At 50.4% G+C, this 16,661-nt stretch overlaps 1 protein-coding gene across 1 annotated transcript; it reads right to left on the reverse strand.

Moving 5' to 3' along the window:
• Window positions 1-223: 223 nt before the first annotated feature.
• Window positions 224-15,517, reverse strand: Fam89a (family with sequence similarity 89 member A). Its single transcript, XM_006992818.4, has 2 exons — window positions 15,199-15,517; window positions 224-1,598 (listed from the first exon to the last, which is right to left on the reverse strand). Exons 1-2 carry the CDS (start codon window positions 15,466-15,468, stop codon window positions 1,332-1,334), a joined length of 537 nt encoding a protein of 178 aa, XP_006992880.1. The 5' UTR covers window positions 15,469-15,517; the 3' UTR covers window positions 224-1,331.
• Window positions 15,518-16,661: the final 1,144 nt, after the last annotated feature.

Consider the following 16,661-nt stretch of genomic DNA (forward strand, 5'->3'; position numbering starts at 1 on the left):
GCTTTTAACTCCCCAGGAAAAGGTCCCACAATTGCTACATTGTACTTCCCCTTGTTGGCCTCAAGAGGGCACTCATGAGCAGACTTGTCACTAGAAGAGGACCAAGGAGCTTGGCATGATGTGAGAAACAAGGTAAAATCTTGCTGTAAATGTGGCCTGGTACCAATGAAATGACTGTCCAAACTTAACAGAGAAATAAAATAAATGTATCTTCTGAAATTCATTTAGTGGCCAAAGAAGTCCTAAGTTTCTTTTATTATGCGTTATATTGGACTCACATGCAGGTTTTAAGTCTGAACTCAATACAATTTCTGTTTTGAGAAAGGACAGCCCAGAATGGCCCTAAACTCTCTGTGTTGCCAAGGGTGACCTTGAACCTCTGATCCTCCTACCTCCACCTCAGTCCTGGGATTATAGGCATACACCATCATGCCCAGTTGACATGATACTAAGGTCCTCATACATGCTAGGGACTCACTGGATCCACTGAACCACATCCCCAGACCCCCGAACAAAATGATACACAAGAGACAGTTGAGCATTGTATCCATGTTTTGCCTACAGTGTGATGCTCTTATGAAGTGTTTTAATAAATATTATTAAGGCTGCAGGTAACTACTGCTTGGAAGTTTACAATCAGGTCTGTAGCCATAAACAGTCACTCACTTATGGTGAGCGATACAAATATTGTCCCAGGTTTGTTTTCTCTCTCCATTCAATGTATATTCATTCATGTCTTTTCCCTCTACCTATGCCTGATATCAATTTTGGTAGTTGCAGAAAAGCAAATTGACCAGAGTGGCAGAATATTTCCTCCTCCTGGAAAGCTCTCATGAATCAGCGATGCCACTTCCAAATAAATCTGAGCAAAGAAGCTAACAGCTCAGTGGCAGCAAGAAACGATGCAGACTGCCTTGGGGCCTCTGGGCAGGGAAATGGTGGCTTTCATATTTCACATGCCAGTGTGGCCCTCTTAAACTGGAGAGGACATAACACACCTGCCATCTACAAAGAAGCGGGCTCAGAGCAACCTCACCCAAAGTGCCCACGAAGGCTTTCCACGTGGAACCCTTTCGTCACAGCTTCCGACAGGTGTTACTAAAGGCGTCAAGGATATTGTAACGTACCCCTAGGTCATCTGGGAAGACCCTGCGGCCAACTAAGCAGGCTGTCCCGCTTGTCAACAAACTCCACACCCACCCACAAGTTAAACTAGCGGCACATGTTCCCACACGCCCGTGGACTGTCCACCAGGAAGAGGCTGACGTACTGTCCTGCAAGAAGAGAAACAGATGCTGCCCGTCTGTCTGTGCTGATAGACTCCAGAGGTGCTAGATGGACTCCAGAATCCAGTCACTGTTGGAGAGATGGGTAACGGGCAGCGACAAGTCCCGGGGAGGGCCTCGGCCCTGGTCTTCTTGGAGAGAGCCCTGCTCCTGGAAGTCCTCCTCCTCGTCGTCGTCGAAGAAGCCATTCTCCAGTGCATAGGTGCAGTCCAGGCTGGAGGCGGCCTGGCAAGCTCCCTTGTACTCCTGAATGGACTCGTAGAGGCTGTACAGCTGGCAGAGCAAGGACATGTCGAGCTGCCGGAGGCCGACCTTGAGGGAGGGGACAAGCTAAGTCAGTGCTAACGTCGAATTTTAGTTGAACACCCCACTAGAAATCTGCCTGGGCTAGCACGTTCCTTCCCTCAGGAAGGCTTAAGGCAGGCAGCATCAATGGGACGCTGTGGAATTCCAATCCAGGTGGACACGTGCTCCCACTGTGTCATGCCATACCTCAGACCTGAGTGGGTGAGTCCATACCTGGGGGCAGTGAGCCCAGCCTGAATTTGCCCTGGCGCTCCAGACACACCCAATGAAGCAACAGCGGGGCATGTTCTGGGCACCTCAGCCGGTTTCATTGTGGATGCCAGGTCCCGGAGACATTACGGCTTCCCACAACCACACTCAGAGAAGACCCACACATGACTTCCTTGCAACCCTGGCAAGCTCCCACATCTGTTGTTCTCAGGCAGCAGATTTCCCCCAGCCAGGGACAGGATCTCACTGGTCAGTGTGGCATGGCACACTTGTAAGCAACCCCATCTGCCTCAGGGTTTTCCAGGCAGGGCAGAGTTCAGACACTCTCTTCTAGACAGGGCCTGATGTGATCCGTCCGCCAAGACAATGAACTAGGAACTGAAGATGCAGCCTTATACCAACCTGCTGGACAGTTCACAAAAACAAGTGGCAGGGGACAAGGAATGTGTGGGAATGGCAGGCAGCAATTGTTCAGCCTCACCTTCCTCTCTCCCTCCCGCCTGCCCTATGGCGAGAAGCAGCCAGGTCCGGAAAAGCCTGGGTTCCGTCAAACCTAAACCCAGGGAGGGGATGATGCTCAGAACTGCCAGGGAGCCTGCACACCTCAGCCTTTAACAGGCCAAGCACCGTGTTAGCAGCTTGAAAAAGCACCTCCTGCTTCCCGCACAGCAGCCACCCGGGTCAGACAAGATGAAAGTTACCACCAGAATGGCCCAGGGAAGCCGGGCGATGGTGGCGCACGCCTTTAATCCCAGCACTCGGGAGGCAGAGCCAGGCGGATCTCTGTGAGTTCGAGGCCAGCCTGGTCTACAGAGCGAGATCCAGGAAAGAAGCAAAGCTACACAGAGGTGGTATTGTGTTCCCCAAAATATTGTGCACCCTAATAAACTTATCTAGGGTCAGAGACAGAACAGCTACTAGATACAAAGGCTAGAGAATGGTGGCACACACACCTTTAATCCTAGCATTTGAGAGGCAGAAATCCATCTGTTCAAGGATACAGCCAAGCGTGGTGACTCATGCTTTTAATCCCAGAAAGCAAGCCTTTAATCTCAGGGAGTGATGGTAGAAAGGAAAGATATACAAGGCGTGAAGACCAGAAACTAGAAGCTTTTAGCTGGTTAAGGTTTCAGGCTTTGGAGCAGCAGTTCAGCTGAGATTCATTTCTGGATGAGGACTCAGACGCTTCCAATCTAAGGAAACAGGATCAGCTGAGGAACTGGCAAGATGAGGAAGCTGTGACTTGTTCTGCTTCTCTGATCTTCTAGCGTTCACCCCAATAACTGGCCTCAGGTTTGATTTTATTAATAAGAACTTTTAAGATTCATGCTATGAACCCCTGTCTCAAAAAACAAACAAACAAACAAACAAACAAAAATAATGGCCCAAGGAAAGAGAAAGACTCCAGTAGGCCCAGACCTAGGATGCTAACGTCAGGCTCAAGGAGGATGTCAATCAGATGTAACCTTATTACACAAAGTCACAGCCTCTCCAGCGTCCAGCCTGGAGAGCCCAACCCTAGGTGTGACCACCCCACATGCAAACAGACCTAATGTCACTCTTTCCTAACCACACTTTAGATATCTGAAGGCAGACCACACCCTCTGGCCTAAAAAGAGCAAACAGCCAAGTCAGGCATGGTAGAGCATGGCTGACATCCCATGGGAAGCTGAGGCAGGAGGATTGTGAGTTTGAGGCCAGCCTGAGCTACACAGTGATAGCATCAGAGGACAAAACAGCCTGTTGGCTGTTTTCATTGGGATGTTCTGGCCAAATCCTTCCTGTGCATGGCTCCTATGTTCCAAGATTCTATTGCAGATATGAACACAACCTCCACGGCTCAAGGTTCTGACTAAGTCAGTCAAATACGCCTGTCTGCTCTCAAATTTATCTTTGATAAAGCCACACCTTCCAAGACTCATACCTGTGCTTGCTTCAAGTATCTAAGAAGAGGCTCCTATGACATGTGTCTCCTACCCAGTCACTGCCTTACCATCAAGTGAAAGACGCCAAGATTACTTCTCATGTCAAGAACAGACCCCAGGAAGGCCGAAGGAGCCCTGAGCAGACAGTAATGTTCACCCTCTGGGGGCCCGAGGGGTCAGTCCAGGGGGAGACAAAAGCCTCAGCTCTGTGCCTCTGAAACTGCTGGATGACAAGGTCATGATCCCATGTCACCCAAGACTCATGGTGCCGGGTTTTTCCAAGTGAAGTCTTCCTGGATACCCGAGGACGTGCCCAGCACTCGGTGGTAAGTGGAGAATCTGAAAGGACCTCCCTGCACTGGCACACAGGGATGATTCACAGAGCTGCCCTGTCATTGGGTGTGACACTGGCCTAGAAACACCTGACCCGCCTAGAGACACAGCATGGTCCTGACACACCTGTTACACAGCCAAACACGTGCCCAGTGCACAGGCAAGGATTTTACCTAAATACAGTAGTACATGATCACACCTGCCTCAGCTCCTCAGAACAACTGCTGCAGGCACCAGGCTAACTTCCCCCCACTAGGCAGAATTTTCCTTAAGTATAAGAGATGAGTGACAGTGACATTCTAGCCAGCACAGGTAGTCTTCAGCATAGCTGGTTCTCAATGACTGAATGAATACAAAGATCTGTCCGGGTATAGGGTCATGTTAGAGTGGGAACCCAGAGGCCATGGCTGGACAGGCATGCTGTGTGCTTACAGCGAGGGGCACAGTGGGCCAGCCCGGGCTCCTCCAGAAGGCTCTTTACTAAGGGGTCTGGATGAGGACAAGGAGGAGAGCATGCCCCAGGACTGAACTACAGGACATAATGAAGTCACCCCATGGGCAAGAGCAACTGGCCCTTCCAGGAAAGAAGTGCTAAGGAATTATCCCCATCCTTACCCATTAGCAAGCCCAAAACACCCACCCACGTGTCCCTGAAGCACAACTCTGTAGGATTTTGAAAGGACAGCTTTCTTCTGGAGGCATTTTGAAAACTTTAGGCTCATTTCCACAAATCATAGTCACCTCAGCCCCTGTGGTTTCCCATCCTTTATTGTGACTCACAGTAGGACATGATGATGAGGGCCAGCTCAGTCCCCACAAGCTGCTTATCCTCCCCTCCTCTGCCTGGGCTGCCTGCTTCCTCTCTGCCATTCTCTCTCCTCACCCCCCTGCTGCCAGAACCTGCAGCCTTTCACTAGGGCAGCAGTGCTCAGCCTGTGGGTCTTGACCCCTTTAGGGTTGCATATCAGATCATTACAGTTATGAAGTGGCTAAATATATATAAAATTTCATGGTTGGGAGTCACCACAACATGAGGAACTGTATTAAAGGGTCGCAGCGTTAGGAAGGTTCAGAACCACTGCTCTAGGGGAATTTAACAATAGGCTCAGTTGCAGGAATCGTCTCAGACAGGATGGTGGCTCCCTGCTGGGCTGAGGGTCACTAGAGTCCCAGAAACTCACTGAGGCTGGGGTGGGGGTCATCACTAGGTGGCTGGGGCTTAAGAGGCCTAGAAGCTGCTGGGCGGTGGTGGCGCATGCCTTTAATCCCAGCACTCGGGAGGCAGAGCCAGGCGGATCTCTGTGAGTTCAAGGCCAGCCTGGGCTACCAAGTGAGCGCCAGGAAAGGCGCAAAGCTACGCAGAGAAACCCTGTCTCGAAAAACCAAAAAAAAAAAAAGAGGCCTAGAAGCTTTTCTTTCTTTAGACTGGTTCTCATGGAGCCCTGGCTGGCCTCAACTCAACTTACAGCAAAGATGACCTTGAACCCCTGATCCTCCTGTTTCTGCCTCCCAAGTGCTTGAGTGACAGGTGCTCACCACCATCCTCTGTCCAGAGGAATCTTTTGGGTCTAGGGAGATGGCTCAGTCTGTAAAGTGCTTGCCATGCAAAAATGATCCCCCAAACCCACACTTTTAAAAGCCAGCCATAGCCAGGTGTGGTGGTGCACAGCTTTAGTCTCAGCACTCGGGAGGCTGAGGCAGGTGGCTATCTGTGAGCAGCATCACCCCTGTAATATAACCCCAGCGCCGAGAAGACAGAGTGGGATGCCTAGAGCTCACTGGAGTCATTCCACCCAAATCAGTGAATCTCAGGTTCAGTGAGAGACCATATCTCAAAACACAGGGTGGAGAGAACCAAAGGAAGACACCTAATGGTATCCTTTAGCCTCTGGCCTCCACACAGGAGCATGCACACTCACAAACAAGATGTACACACACACATACACAAAATACTAGGAGGAAAAAAGGAAATTTTTGCTGACTCAAAACGAAACATTAAAATATTAAGACATTATTAATATGTGGTGGTGCACACCTGTTGCAGGATATTTATTTGATCACATTGTGAACCCTGAGATTATGTTCAAATCAACCATAGATCAAGAGGCAGAGCAAGCAACCAGTTGACTGGAAGTGACCATAGAGAGTGAGGGGAAGTTGGGAGGCTGGGAAGAGAGAGATGCACAGGAAGCAGAAGGCGAGGAGATATGGTTGGAGGAGTTTTCTGTTTGAGACAGAGTAGGGAAAGCCCCCTTTTCTGCGACGGTGATGACAACGGTGTAGGAGGAAGGTCAGCTTTCTCTGCCTCTCTGAGCTAGCGGGTTTTCACCCCAGCATCTGGCTTCAGAGACTTTATTGGTAAAATCGAATGATAGACTTAGTTAAAAACAACACATACCTTTGATCCTAGCACTGGAGAGGCAGAGGCAGGAGGATCTCTGTGAGTCCAAGGCCAGCCTGGTCTACACAGTGAGTTCCAACCCAAAATAGATACATAATGAGACCCTGTCTCAAAAAAAAAAAAAAAAAAAAAAAAAAAAGTACCTTTTAGGAATAAGTCCCTTGTTTTAATTAGCTTGTTACCTAGTTATACCAGTGGGACCCCCAACCTCCACCCAATGGTGTGCCAAGCACAGTCTACCTGAGCTCCACAGTGTAAATTATTTCTCATTCAAGGGTCAAAATCAGACAACAACAACAACAAAAAAAAAAAAAAAAACAGGAATGATACACTACTCTATTTACAAAACTAATCAGGAAAGCAACTTCTTCCCAACTACAGTGAAGATTCAAAGCAAAACAAACACACAGAGAAATGTTCTTATTCCTGGCCAGGTGTAGGAGGTGAGGGTAGGGGATGGGGGAGTATTAGCCTGTGAGTGTCACACAAAGACCTCTAGGAGATGACGCCCACTGTCCCTTGTCAGGGTTAAAAAGTTATTGTGCAAGGGATGAGGAGATGGCTCAGTAGATAAAGAGCTTGTCTCGAGAGCATGCTGACCTGAGTTCGAGCCCCAAAACCCAAGTAAAAGCTGGGTGTGGCGGTGCACACCTGTAATCCCAGCAGGGTAGGCAGAGACAGGAGGGTGCCTAGAACAGCTAGTCTGGCCAAAATTAGCAAGCCCCAGCTTCAGTGAGAAACCTGTCTCACAAAATAAAGTGGGAAGGGACTCAGGAAGACATGTAAAGTCAACCTCTGGCCGCCATAGACATAGTCACAAGTGCATGCACACATGCTCACACACATGCTCACACACAAATCAGGTGGTGCGTGCATATGTCACACACACACTCAGGTACACACACATAGACATTCTTTATTTACTTTTTGGGACAAGGTCTTTCTATGTCCTGGAACTTGCTATGTAGGTCAGATTGGCCTCAAACTCACCTGTCTCTGCCTCCAAGTGCTGGGATTAAAGACATGCACTACCCCACCCAGCCTAAAATAAATACTTGTTTAAAACAAAACAGCTCTGCAGTTGGGTGCCGTGGTATGTACCTGCAATTCTAACTACTCAGGAGGCTGAGGCAAGATGATCGTGACTCACAGGTCAGCCTGGGTAATATATTAAGTCTCAACTGAAGGCCAAAGGCCAGGAGTGGTAGAGCACTCCTGAAGGGGGTGGGGGCTGGGGGGGGCAGAGGCAGGCACATCTGTAAGTTCGAGGCCAGACTGGTTTACAAAGCAGGTTCCAGGACAGCCAGGGCTGCTCCAGGTTTCCACAGAGAAACCCTGTCTCGAAAAACCAGAAAACAGAACAAAATACTGGGCTGGAAGACAAACAGCCAAACTCTATTACACCCATGCAGGAGAATTGCTATTCCCTCGTGTGACGGTATCTGTAAGATGCGTTTCTGAAAATGACGAGTGTGGGAGAAGACACAAGTGTCGGTGAGGTGAGGTGGGGTGGGGTGGGGTGGGGCGGGAGACTCACGAGTCCTTTCCATCCCACCCCCAACCTCAGGCCTCAAATCTGAAGCAAGGTTAAAACAGAGGTGCGATGGGCCTGGAAAGGGATCCCCAAATCAAGCTAGGAGGGCCCAGCCAGCGTTGAGTCCCAGGTCTACGGAGCTGTAAAAAACGGGTCAGAGCTGTCACACTGCCCATGTCCTAGGTCCCTATCATGGCTTCAGAACCAGTACGCAAGGGCTGAGGGATGACTCCTCAAGAGTCATCTCTTTGCAAGCAGAAAGACCTGCCCAGAGCCTATGTGTAAAAAGCTGCTGTGGTCCAGGAGTCAGAAACACAGAATCCTGGAAAGGAGGACCCCTGGGATGGCCGGCCACCCTCGCCTCTTCAGTGAGAGAGCCTGTGTCAAGAACAAACGCCGGTGGATGCCACTTGAGGACCACCACCCGAGGCGGTCTGTCCTCTAACGTCCACGTGGACTCACGTGAAGTGTACCCCCACTCGCATGAACAAAACAGCGCCACAGTTTTCCCTTGCATTCTGTAAAGCACTGTTTTAGAGTTTTTAAGGAAATGAAGTTACGGGGCCGAAGGGCAGCTTCAGATTCAACTCCATGGGTATTGTGAAACTGACCTCCAAAACAAAGTGCACCAGCCTCTGCCAGCCAGGCAGGAGAGGCCCCACCGCCAGCCTCCTGTCAAGTCTTTGCTGGTCTTTTAGGCACAGCACAGTCATTTTTACATCAGCCGTTACAAAGGATGCTGAACACTGTAATTTATCTTCGATGGTGTTTATTTCCTTCTACCACTAGTTGGATTTTCATTTGCTTTTTGGAGACAGGGCCTCACGGTGTATCTCAGGCTAGCTTCAAACTCGCAGTGATCCTCCTGCCTCCATGTCAGGGTGATGAGTTTACAGGGATGAGCCACCAGGCCTGGCTTCAACAGCCTCTTTCCACACTTGCTCTTCAGTACGTACCTCAGTCATCTTCTTCTGTCTTGTCGACCTGTTCCTGGCTGGAACAGACCTGGTTTCCCATAGATTAACCTGTACTATGGTCACAGGGAAAAGTCTGCTCCTCTGATCAAGGACGCCACTTCTCATCCCTTATACAAGACTCAGAATATATAGGCCTGCAAGACCAGGCAGCTGTGGCTCTCAGAGCCAATCAAAGACGCTAACAGAGCCAATAAAAATGAACAGGGTTGGGCAGGCAAGATGGCTCAGTGAGTAAGGGATACTTCTTGCCGAGGCTGACGACCTGACTTAGATCCCTGGGACCCACATGGTAGGAAGAGAGAACTGACTCCTGCAAAGAGTCCTTTGCCCTCCACAGGCACAACAAGACATATTTGCACATGACACATATGCACACACACACACACACAAACTTAGACGTAAACAAATAATAGTAAAATGAACAAGCCTTAGTGAGTTTCTGTTGCTCTGGAAGGCAGGCCTGGATTTCTGTCTCCTGCATCCTGAGAACAACCATCTCAGTGTCCCGTGTCTGCAGGGACAGGGACCAGCAGAGGAAGGAATGAAGCAATGAGTGGCGTTTATGGAAACAAGTGTGGGAGGGAGGCACCGTGTCTGAAGCCTCAGCTGGCACTGGCATTGGGCATGGATCTGACTGGCTGGTTTCCGGCTCAGTCTGCACGTGTGGTTTCTGTCACAGCATCATGGAAGTCTGGAATCCACAGGGAGCTTCCTCTGGCACTCCAAGAGCGGAACCTCAAAGCTCCCAGCTGCTGCTCGCTGGAGTGACCGGCAGTGGGTCATGGTTGTCCCTCCAAGGCCTCCCACCCCCTACCTAGCATTAAGAGCCTCAGTAAGGCAGGGACGGAGACCCAGAACAAAGGGGCAGGCATGGGAAGCACCAGCATCCTTGAGATGCAGCAGCCACTGCCTAGGCTCCTGCTCCTCGGAGGCCTCAGCAGATGGAAAGATGCCCAGTGTGCCAAGAGCTGGGGCCCTCTGACATTTACATGCAACAGATGGCTGCTTTAACTGGACGGGGAAGAAGAAGCATGAGCAACTGATGAAGCACTCGGGAGTTCAGTCGGTAAACAGGAGCCTGAGGTGCTGCTGCTCCACAGGGAGGGAAACAGGTCAAAGTCTAGCGGTCTGGACCGCGTCGAGACACCCATATCCACTCACATCTCCAGATTTCCTGTTTGCCCTTAGCCCTCTGCAGCATCTTACAAATGCCCACTCTGTGAACATCCAGAATGTGACTCTGCCTTTCTGTTGAGAACATAACAAACTCTGTGTGTGTCTGTGTGTGTGTGTGTGTGTGTGTGTGTGTGTGCGCGCACACACGCACGCTGCTGTGCAAGCAACATCAATGTCTCCTCAGTTTCATGTCTAGCTTATCTCTGAGACAGAGTCTCCCATTGAACCTGGAGCTGACTGTTTTGGACAGGCTGGCCAGTGAGCTTCAGAGATTCTTTTGTCTCTGCTCCTGGAGCTGGAATTACAGGTTCACGCTGCCATGTCTGGCTTTTCTGTGATCCAAACTCGGATCCTCATGCTTGCACACGAGCACTTTATACCCAGTGGGCCATCTTCCCAGCCCTAGAACAGTGCTTTTAAACGGCCTTTTCAGGCGGAGTGTCATCGTGGTGCATGCCTATAACCCCCACATTTGGGAGGCAGAGACCTCAAGTTCTCAGTGAGTCTGGCCTACATAGTAAGACTCCATCTCAAAAAATTAAAGATTAAAAAAAAAAATAAGCAAACAAGAGTCAAGGTCAACCTTAGCCGCATAGTTCAAAGTGAACCTGGGCTATTTGAGATCCCATCTCAAAAAATAATAATATAAATAAATACCGCTAAAAGAGAGTTCTAGGCCAGGCAGGGCTAATGGTAAGACGGTCTCAAAAACAAAACCACCATAAAAACTCAATAAATAAAAGGATTTTTAAAAAGTGATTGCTTTTACAGTCAATAAGCACTGGTGTGACCTTTGGCTCTCTCAAAATGGACTCTTCCCTGGAGGCTACAGGGACTCAGAGTGACAGAATCTCACAGACACGGGGTTACTAGAACAGGAAGTAACACGGATCGGAGGCACAACGCTGAGGAGAGTACAGTGTTAACCAGTCACGGACGGAGCCTCTGCCCCAAGGGGCTCCTGCCCTCTCCAGTCCATGTAGCAGCTCCCCTAACTCTTATCATTAGTGTCCCGCCTTTGAGGTGACACTTGCACCCTCCGCTCCAACCAGCTCTCCTCCTCCACCCTCCGACTCTGCATCTGAACTGTTGGGCACACTCCTCTAAGGATGGCATGTCGTGAGTCCCCTCCCCCAACAGCACTCTCCCTAACACAATGCTGTAAGAAACTTCCTTTGGACCCATTAACAAGGTCCGAACCGACAGAGCGCCGCCACACTATATACCCTCTGCACTCACTGAAGACCCAGCAATACACAGTGACAGAAACATGTTTGCAGAATGCGCCCTCCAAAACTGAGCCGCGGCATAAATACACTGTGACCCAGGTATTCGCGCTTCATGTGACTGCCTGTACAGACCAGACGGTGCAATGATCAGGCAGGGCTGTGGAGCCCCACAGACCCAACGAAGGGTGAGAACTCGGGGGAGTTAAGCTGGGAGCAGCTGACTTTGGAAAATATAATTGGGATCTGGAGAGATGGCTTGGAGACCAACAACTCACACTGCTCGGGCAGAGGGCCCAAGTTCAGTTCCCAACACCCACCTGTAAATCCAGTTCCTTCTGGCCTCCAAGGGTTCTTGCACTCATGGACACATACTCCCATGCATACATACACTCATGCATTTAATTAAAAACAGTAACATCTAAAAGATTTTTTAAGAAAATAAGCTGGGAGTAGTGGTGAATATCTTTAATCCCAGCACTCAGAAGGCAGAGGCAGGTGGATTTCTGTGAGTTCCAGGCTAGCCAAGGGCTATATAGTGAGACCTTGTCTCAAAAAGGAAGAAGGAGGAAGAGGAAGAAAAATAATATAAAATACATGTAGAGTGTCTCTTCCTTGAAGAATTTACAAGGTGTGATGGTTAATTCTAATTATCAGTGTAGCACAACTTAGAACCCCTGAAAAGAAAGTCTCAAAAATTGTCTAGATTAGGTTGGCCTGATGGAATATCTGGAGAATAGTCTGGAATGTTAATTGATGTGGTAATTAATATATGATAACCCAGCCCACTGTGGGCGGATACCATTCCCGAGGCAGAGGATCCTGAACTATATAAGTAGAGGGGGTAGGGGCCTGAACACTAACATGCATGCATGCATGCATTCTTTCTACTTGGAACTAACTAATGGCTTCAGGTTCTTATGGCTTTGACATCCCAAAATGATAGACTGTAACTTGGAATTGTAGGCTGAATAATTTCTTCCTTAAGTTGTTTTTTGAGGGTATATTATCCCAGGAACAGAGACAAAACTAAAACACAAGGAGTTAGACAATGTATAGAAAGCACTTGTCTTTTGTTTGTTTTTTTAAGACAGGGGCTTGTTGTATAACCAGGGTTGCACTCAAACATACAATCTTCCTTCCTCAACTTCCCTACTGGTGAGGTCACAGGTGCACCCTGCCACATCAGGGTATACGTTCAACCAGAATATTTACATATAGCCAAAATATTTGCATATCTCAAACTATTAGCAGTAATCATCTCTCAGTGTGCTGAACTGTGATATGGGGAGATTTGCTTGATATTGAACCTGAACACAGGAATGATTAATATTGACTGTCAACAGGATCTTGAACTACCTAGGAGAGAAACATCCGGAAATTTCTGAGGGAGTTTCTAGATTGGGTTAATTGAGGTTAATTAATTAACTGGGAAGACCCATCCTACCCATGGGTGGTATCTTGCCATGGCCTTGGATCCCAGGCTGAAGAAAAGGAGAAAACCAAGCCGAGAACCAGCATTCATCTCTTCGAATCCTGACTGCAGACAGAATGCCACCAGCCGCCTCATGCCCCTGCCTGCATCCTTTCCTGGCCACTCTAGACTGTACCCTGCAACAGGGAGCCGGGATAAAGCCTCCCTTATATCGCTTCTATCAGAGCAATGACGAAAGTAGTTAACGCAGGCCTCGTGCGCGGGGCAAGAGCTCTGCCATTGAGCGATAGTCCCAGTTCTAGGACTGTGGTTCTTAATTGTTGTTTCAAAACACTTCCCCTTAGTAAACAAACAAAAACCTTGAGTCATTTTTGATTCACTTTTTCCTTATCAGCTTTGAGGACCCATTAGCAGTTCTTGTGACTCTGGGGGGTTTGTTGCCAATAAGCTGGCTTCCACTGTGCCCATCACTCCCAGGTGCACCCAGGGCGTTTTCCAGGAGCCTGCTGTTCCTGTTGCACACCTCAAAGTTTCTACTCCTGCTGATGACCTGTGGCCCTCGCTTCCCATAGCCACACGGCCACCCTCCTAAGCGTCTCTTGTTCAAATTCCGGGCAGCCAAGCTGGAGGCTCACTGCTCCACTCTCTGCTGTCTCCTGAGGCCTTCCCACCTCAGACTCTGCAACCCCATGGAGAAGAACCCCTCACTCCATCCGGGGGACACTCCCTCTTTCTATGCTCAGTGTTTCCCTCAGGCACTTGTCACATCCTGTCCCGACATGGAATTATATCCCCACCACAGATTTGACCTCCGGCCTTCAAATTAAATCGATCAACACAGACATTCTGCAGGAGGCTCTGGAAATGAAAGCCGGTTCTTGTTTAAGCAAGACCTGAGTTGTAGCAGAAACCTCACTGTTCCCCCAGGTCAGAAAGTCTCTTGAGCTGCAAGACAGACTGAATATCCTTGTGATGGTTTTCTGAATGGGCCTGTCGGGGCCTGTCGCCAAACCCTACCTTTCACACTGTTATCAGGCAGACTGACAGCCGCTCATTTCCTACAGGTGAGCTTCGGAGCTACCGCCCAAGGCATAATTATAAGGTTCTGTACTTTAGTCACATCAGGAGGGACCTGGGAAATCCCTTCGGGAATGCAGCAGGGCTCCCCAGCCTCCCTGGCATGTTTATAAAGTAGAGCTTCAGAGCCAGAAGTCATCCTGCATCTTATGCAAGAAACAAACAAACAAACCCTCCAACACCTAGGGGCCAGTCTTCTTATTTCACACAGAGGTTCATGCTATGTCCAAGTTCAAGCCGTAAACACACTAGGTATGGATGTATTTAATCAAATGCCATTTGCTGGATGTGCTAGACTCCGAGGAGTGGTTATTAATAAAGAAAGGTGGGTGGTTTGGAACTTAGAAGAACTGTAAGAAACTCGGGAAATCCTTTCAGAGGGAATTAGACATCACTTCCATGATGAAAAAGCATTACGACTGCATAGTGGCCTGGCAGTCATGGCACCCGCCTTTAATGCCAGTAGTAGGGTGGGGGTGAGGGCAGAACCAGGAGGATCTCTGTGAGTTTGAGACCGTCCTGGTCTACAGAGAGAGATCCAGGACAGGCTCCAAAGCTACACAGAGAAACCCCATCTCGGAGGGGAAAAAAAAGACTGCATAGTGGATTCAATTAGGTCTTAGTTTGCAGGGTAGACTTAAAAAGGCAGCAGAAATCTCATTTTTCTAAACCATATGTAAAACGCACTGGATGATTAAAGGAGTCAACTCCTCTAACTTTGGCAAATTTATTCTCAGGAAAACAAACAAGTTTTCTTATATTAGACTTCTTTAGTATTTACCTGGCCCAGTGGATCTTGGACTAGGGGAAAGGAAAGAGGGCAGAGTCTTGGGTGGATGTCTCTGTCCCTCCCTACCTGGCCTGCCACAGGAAGCAAGCTGGGACAGGGCTCCCTGTGGCCCAAATCCCTGCCCTGGCGTCACCCTGAATCGCGAGTCCTGGTCCAGGAACACCTACTGCACTTCGCAGGACGGAGAAAAACTAAACCCCATTGTTTGAGACCAGACGTAAGGACTTCACCCGGCCGGAGCACGGCTTCCGTGCCGGTAATCGGATTCCTGGCGGGCAGCCGGGGAGGGGCCCGGCCATCCATCTGCTGTCCACACCGATCGGCAGGCTCACAGGAAGCCTGTTTCTCCTGGGACCCGGTAGGCAGACCATGCCGCGCCCTGGCCTGGCCCTGGAGAACCCCAGAATCTAAGGCAGTCCTGAGCGTGGATATCCAGCCACGGGAAATCCGAGAGGGGAGCACGGGCTTTCAGGGACCAGAGGGGACTGTCCCTCGACGGGACCCACGGCGCCTAGTCCTTACCATCTCCTTGCGCAACAGCGCCAGCGCAGCGTCCAGGTTGGGGGGCTTGGTCCGCGTCCCCGAAGTCCTCGCCCCGCCGCCGCCCGCGCCCCCTCGGCTCAGCTCGTCCTGGATGCGCGACTTCTGCGCGTACAGCCGCTCCAGGTGCCGCCAGCCGCCCGCCGCGCCACCCGCCGCCGAGTGCAACAGCCCGCTCAGGCTTTTGGGTAGCGGCGGCAGCCCCTCTACCCGCAGCCCCCGGGCCGTGCCCGCGGACCCTGCCCCGCTCATCTCGCCTCGGCGCCAACACAGGCGCGCGCAGCTCAGCCGAGGTCCCCGGAGCCCCGCGGGTCCCCACCCACTTCCCGCCCGCCCGAGGCCCGCCCGCTGCCTGGCCCCCTGGTCTCCGCCCCTCCTCGGGGCCCGCCCTCCTCCTAGGCTCCCTGCTGCTCTGAGGTGGCTCCCCGTAGGCCCGCTGGCCTCCAGCTCCATCCCCACCCATCTGCGCTCCGGACCAACCACCCCCGGACACCTTAAGTCTCAGCTCCGTGAACCCCCTCATGCAGTCATTCCCCTCCCTTCTTCGTCACATCTCCAGCGGGTTTCCACCTCCCTATATTCCACTTTCCAGTGCTACTCCAGCCCTGTGCACCCCACCTCCAGCTGGTCATCTCCCCTCCCCTCTGAACCCCACTTCCAGCCCCAGGCCCACCCGACCAGCGCTGCTCCCACCACCCATTCTGCACCCCAAACCCTCGTGGTCTTCTCCACTCCAGACAGGCTCCTGACTGGATGAGTCTAGCCTCGCTGGCTTAACTACGACCAGCCACTGAAACAGCTTCTATCAACCAAGGGGGCCCAGTTCCAGCACCGAACCCCGGGAATGCCTGCCCCTCAACGTGAGCATGACGACCCAGAGTGCTGGCCCCAGCCACAACAGCACACAGTGCTCATTCACAGGGGCTTGTTTGCCACCCCTGTGCATGTCAAGGTTTTCTGAACTTCGGCAGTCAAGAAGACTGCTTTGTTCACTCCTTTAAAGAAATGGACCAACTTGTCTTTCAGCCCAGCCAAGAACACTAAAGTAATTCTAAATAGAAATGTCAAGGAATAATGACCCTGCTCCACCTGGTGGAAAGAGAGAACCGACTCCTGCCAAATTGTGATCTGACTTACACACACCATCGTGACATGTGTACACAGCATACACCCTAAAATCAGTAAGTGGAAAAAATGAAAAGTGAAGTGTCGGGGAGTTAGAGAGAGATGTTGAATCTCAGGAACTCTTTGCCAGCTTCAGCAAAAGTAAGTAAAAGTACGCCTTAAAGAAAAGAGAAATGGCCGGGTGGTGGTGGCACACGTCTATTCCCAGCACTTGGGAGGTACAGCCAGGCGGATCTCTCTGAGTTTGAGGCCAGCCTGGTCTACAGAGCGAGATCCAGTACAGGCACCAAAGCTACACAGAGAAACCCTGTGCTACACAG

This window comes from Peromyscus maniculatus, chromosome 5, assembly GCF_049852395.1.
Source record: "Peromyscus maniculatus bairdii isolate BWxNUB_F1_BW_parent chromosome 5, HU_Pman_BW_mat_3.1, whole genome shotgun sequence".
In the NCBI taxonomy this organism is placed as follows: domain Eukaryota; kingdom Metazoa; phylum Chordata; class Mammalia; order Rodentia; family Cricetidae; genus Peromyscus; species Peromyscus maniculatus.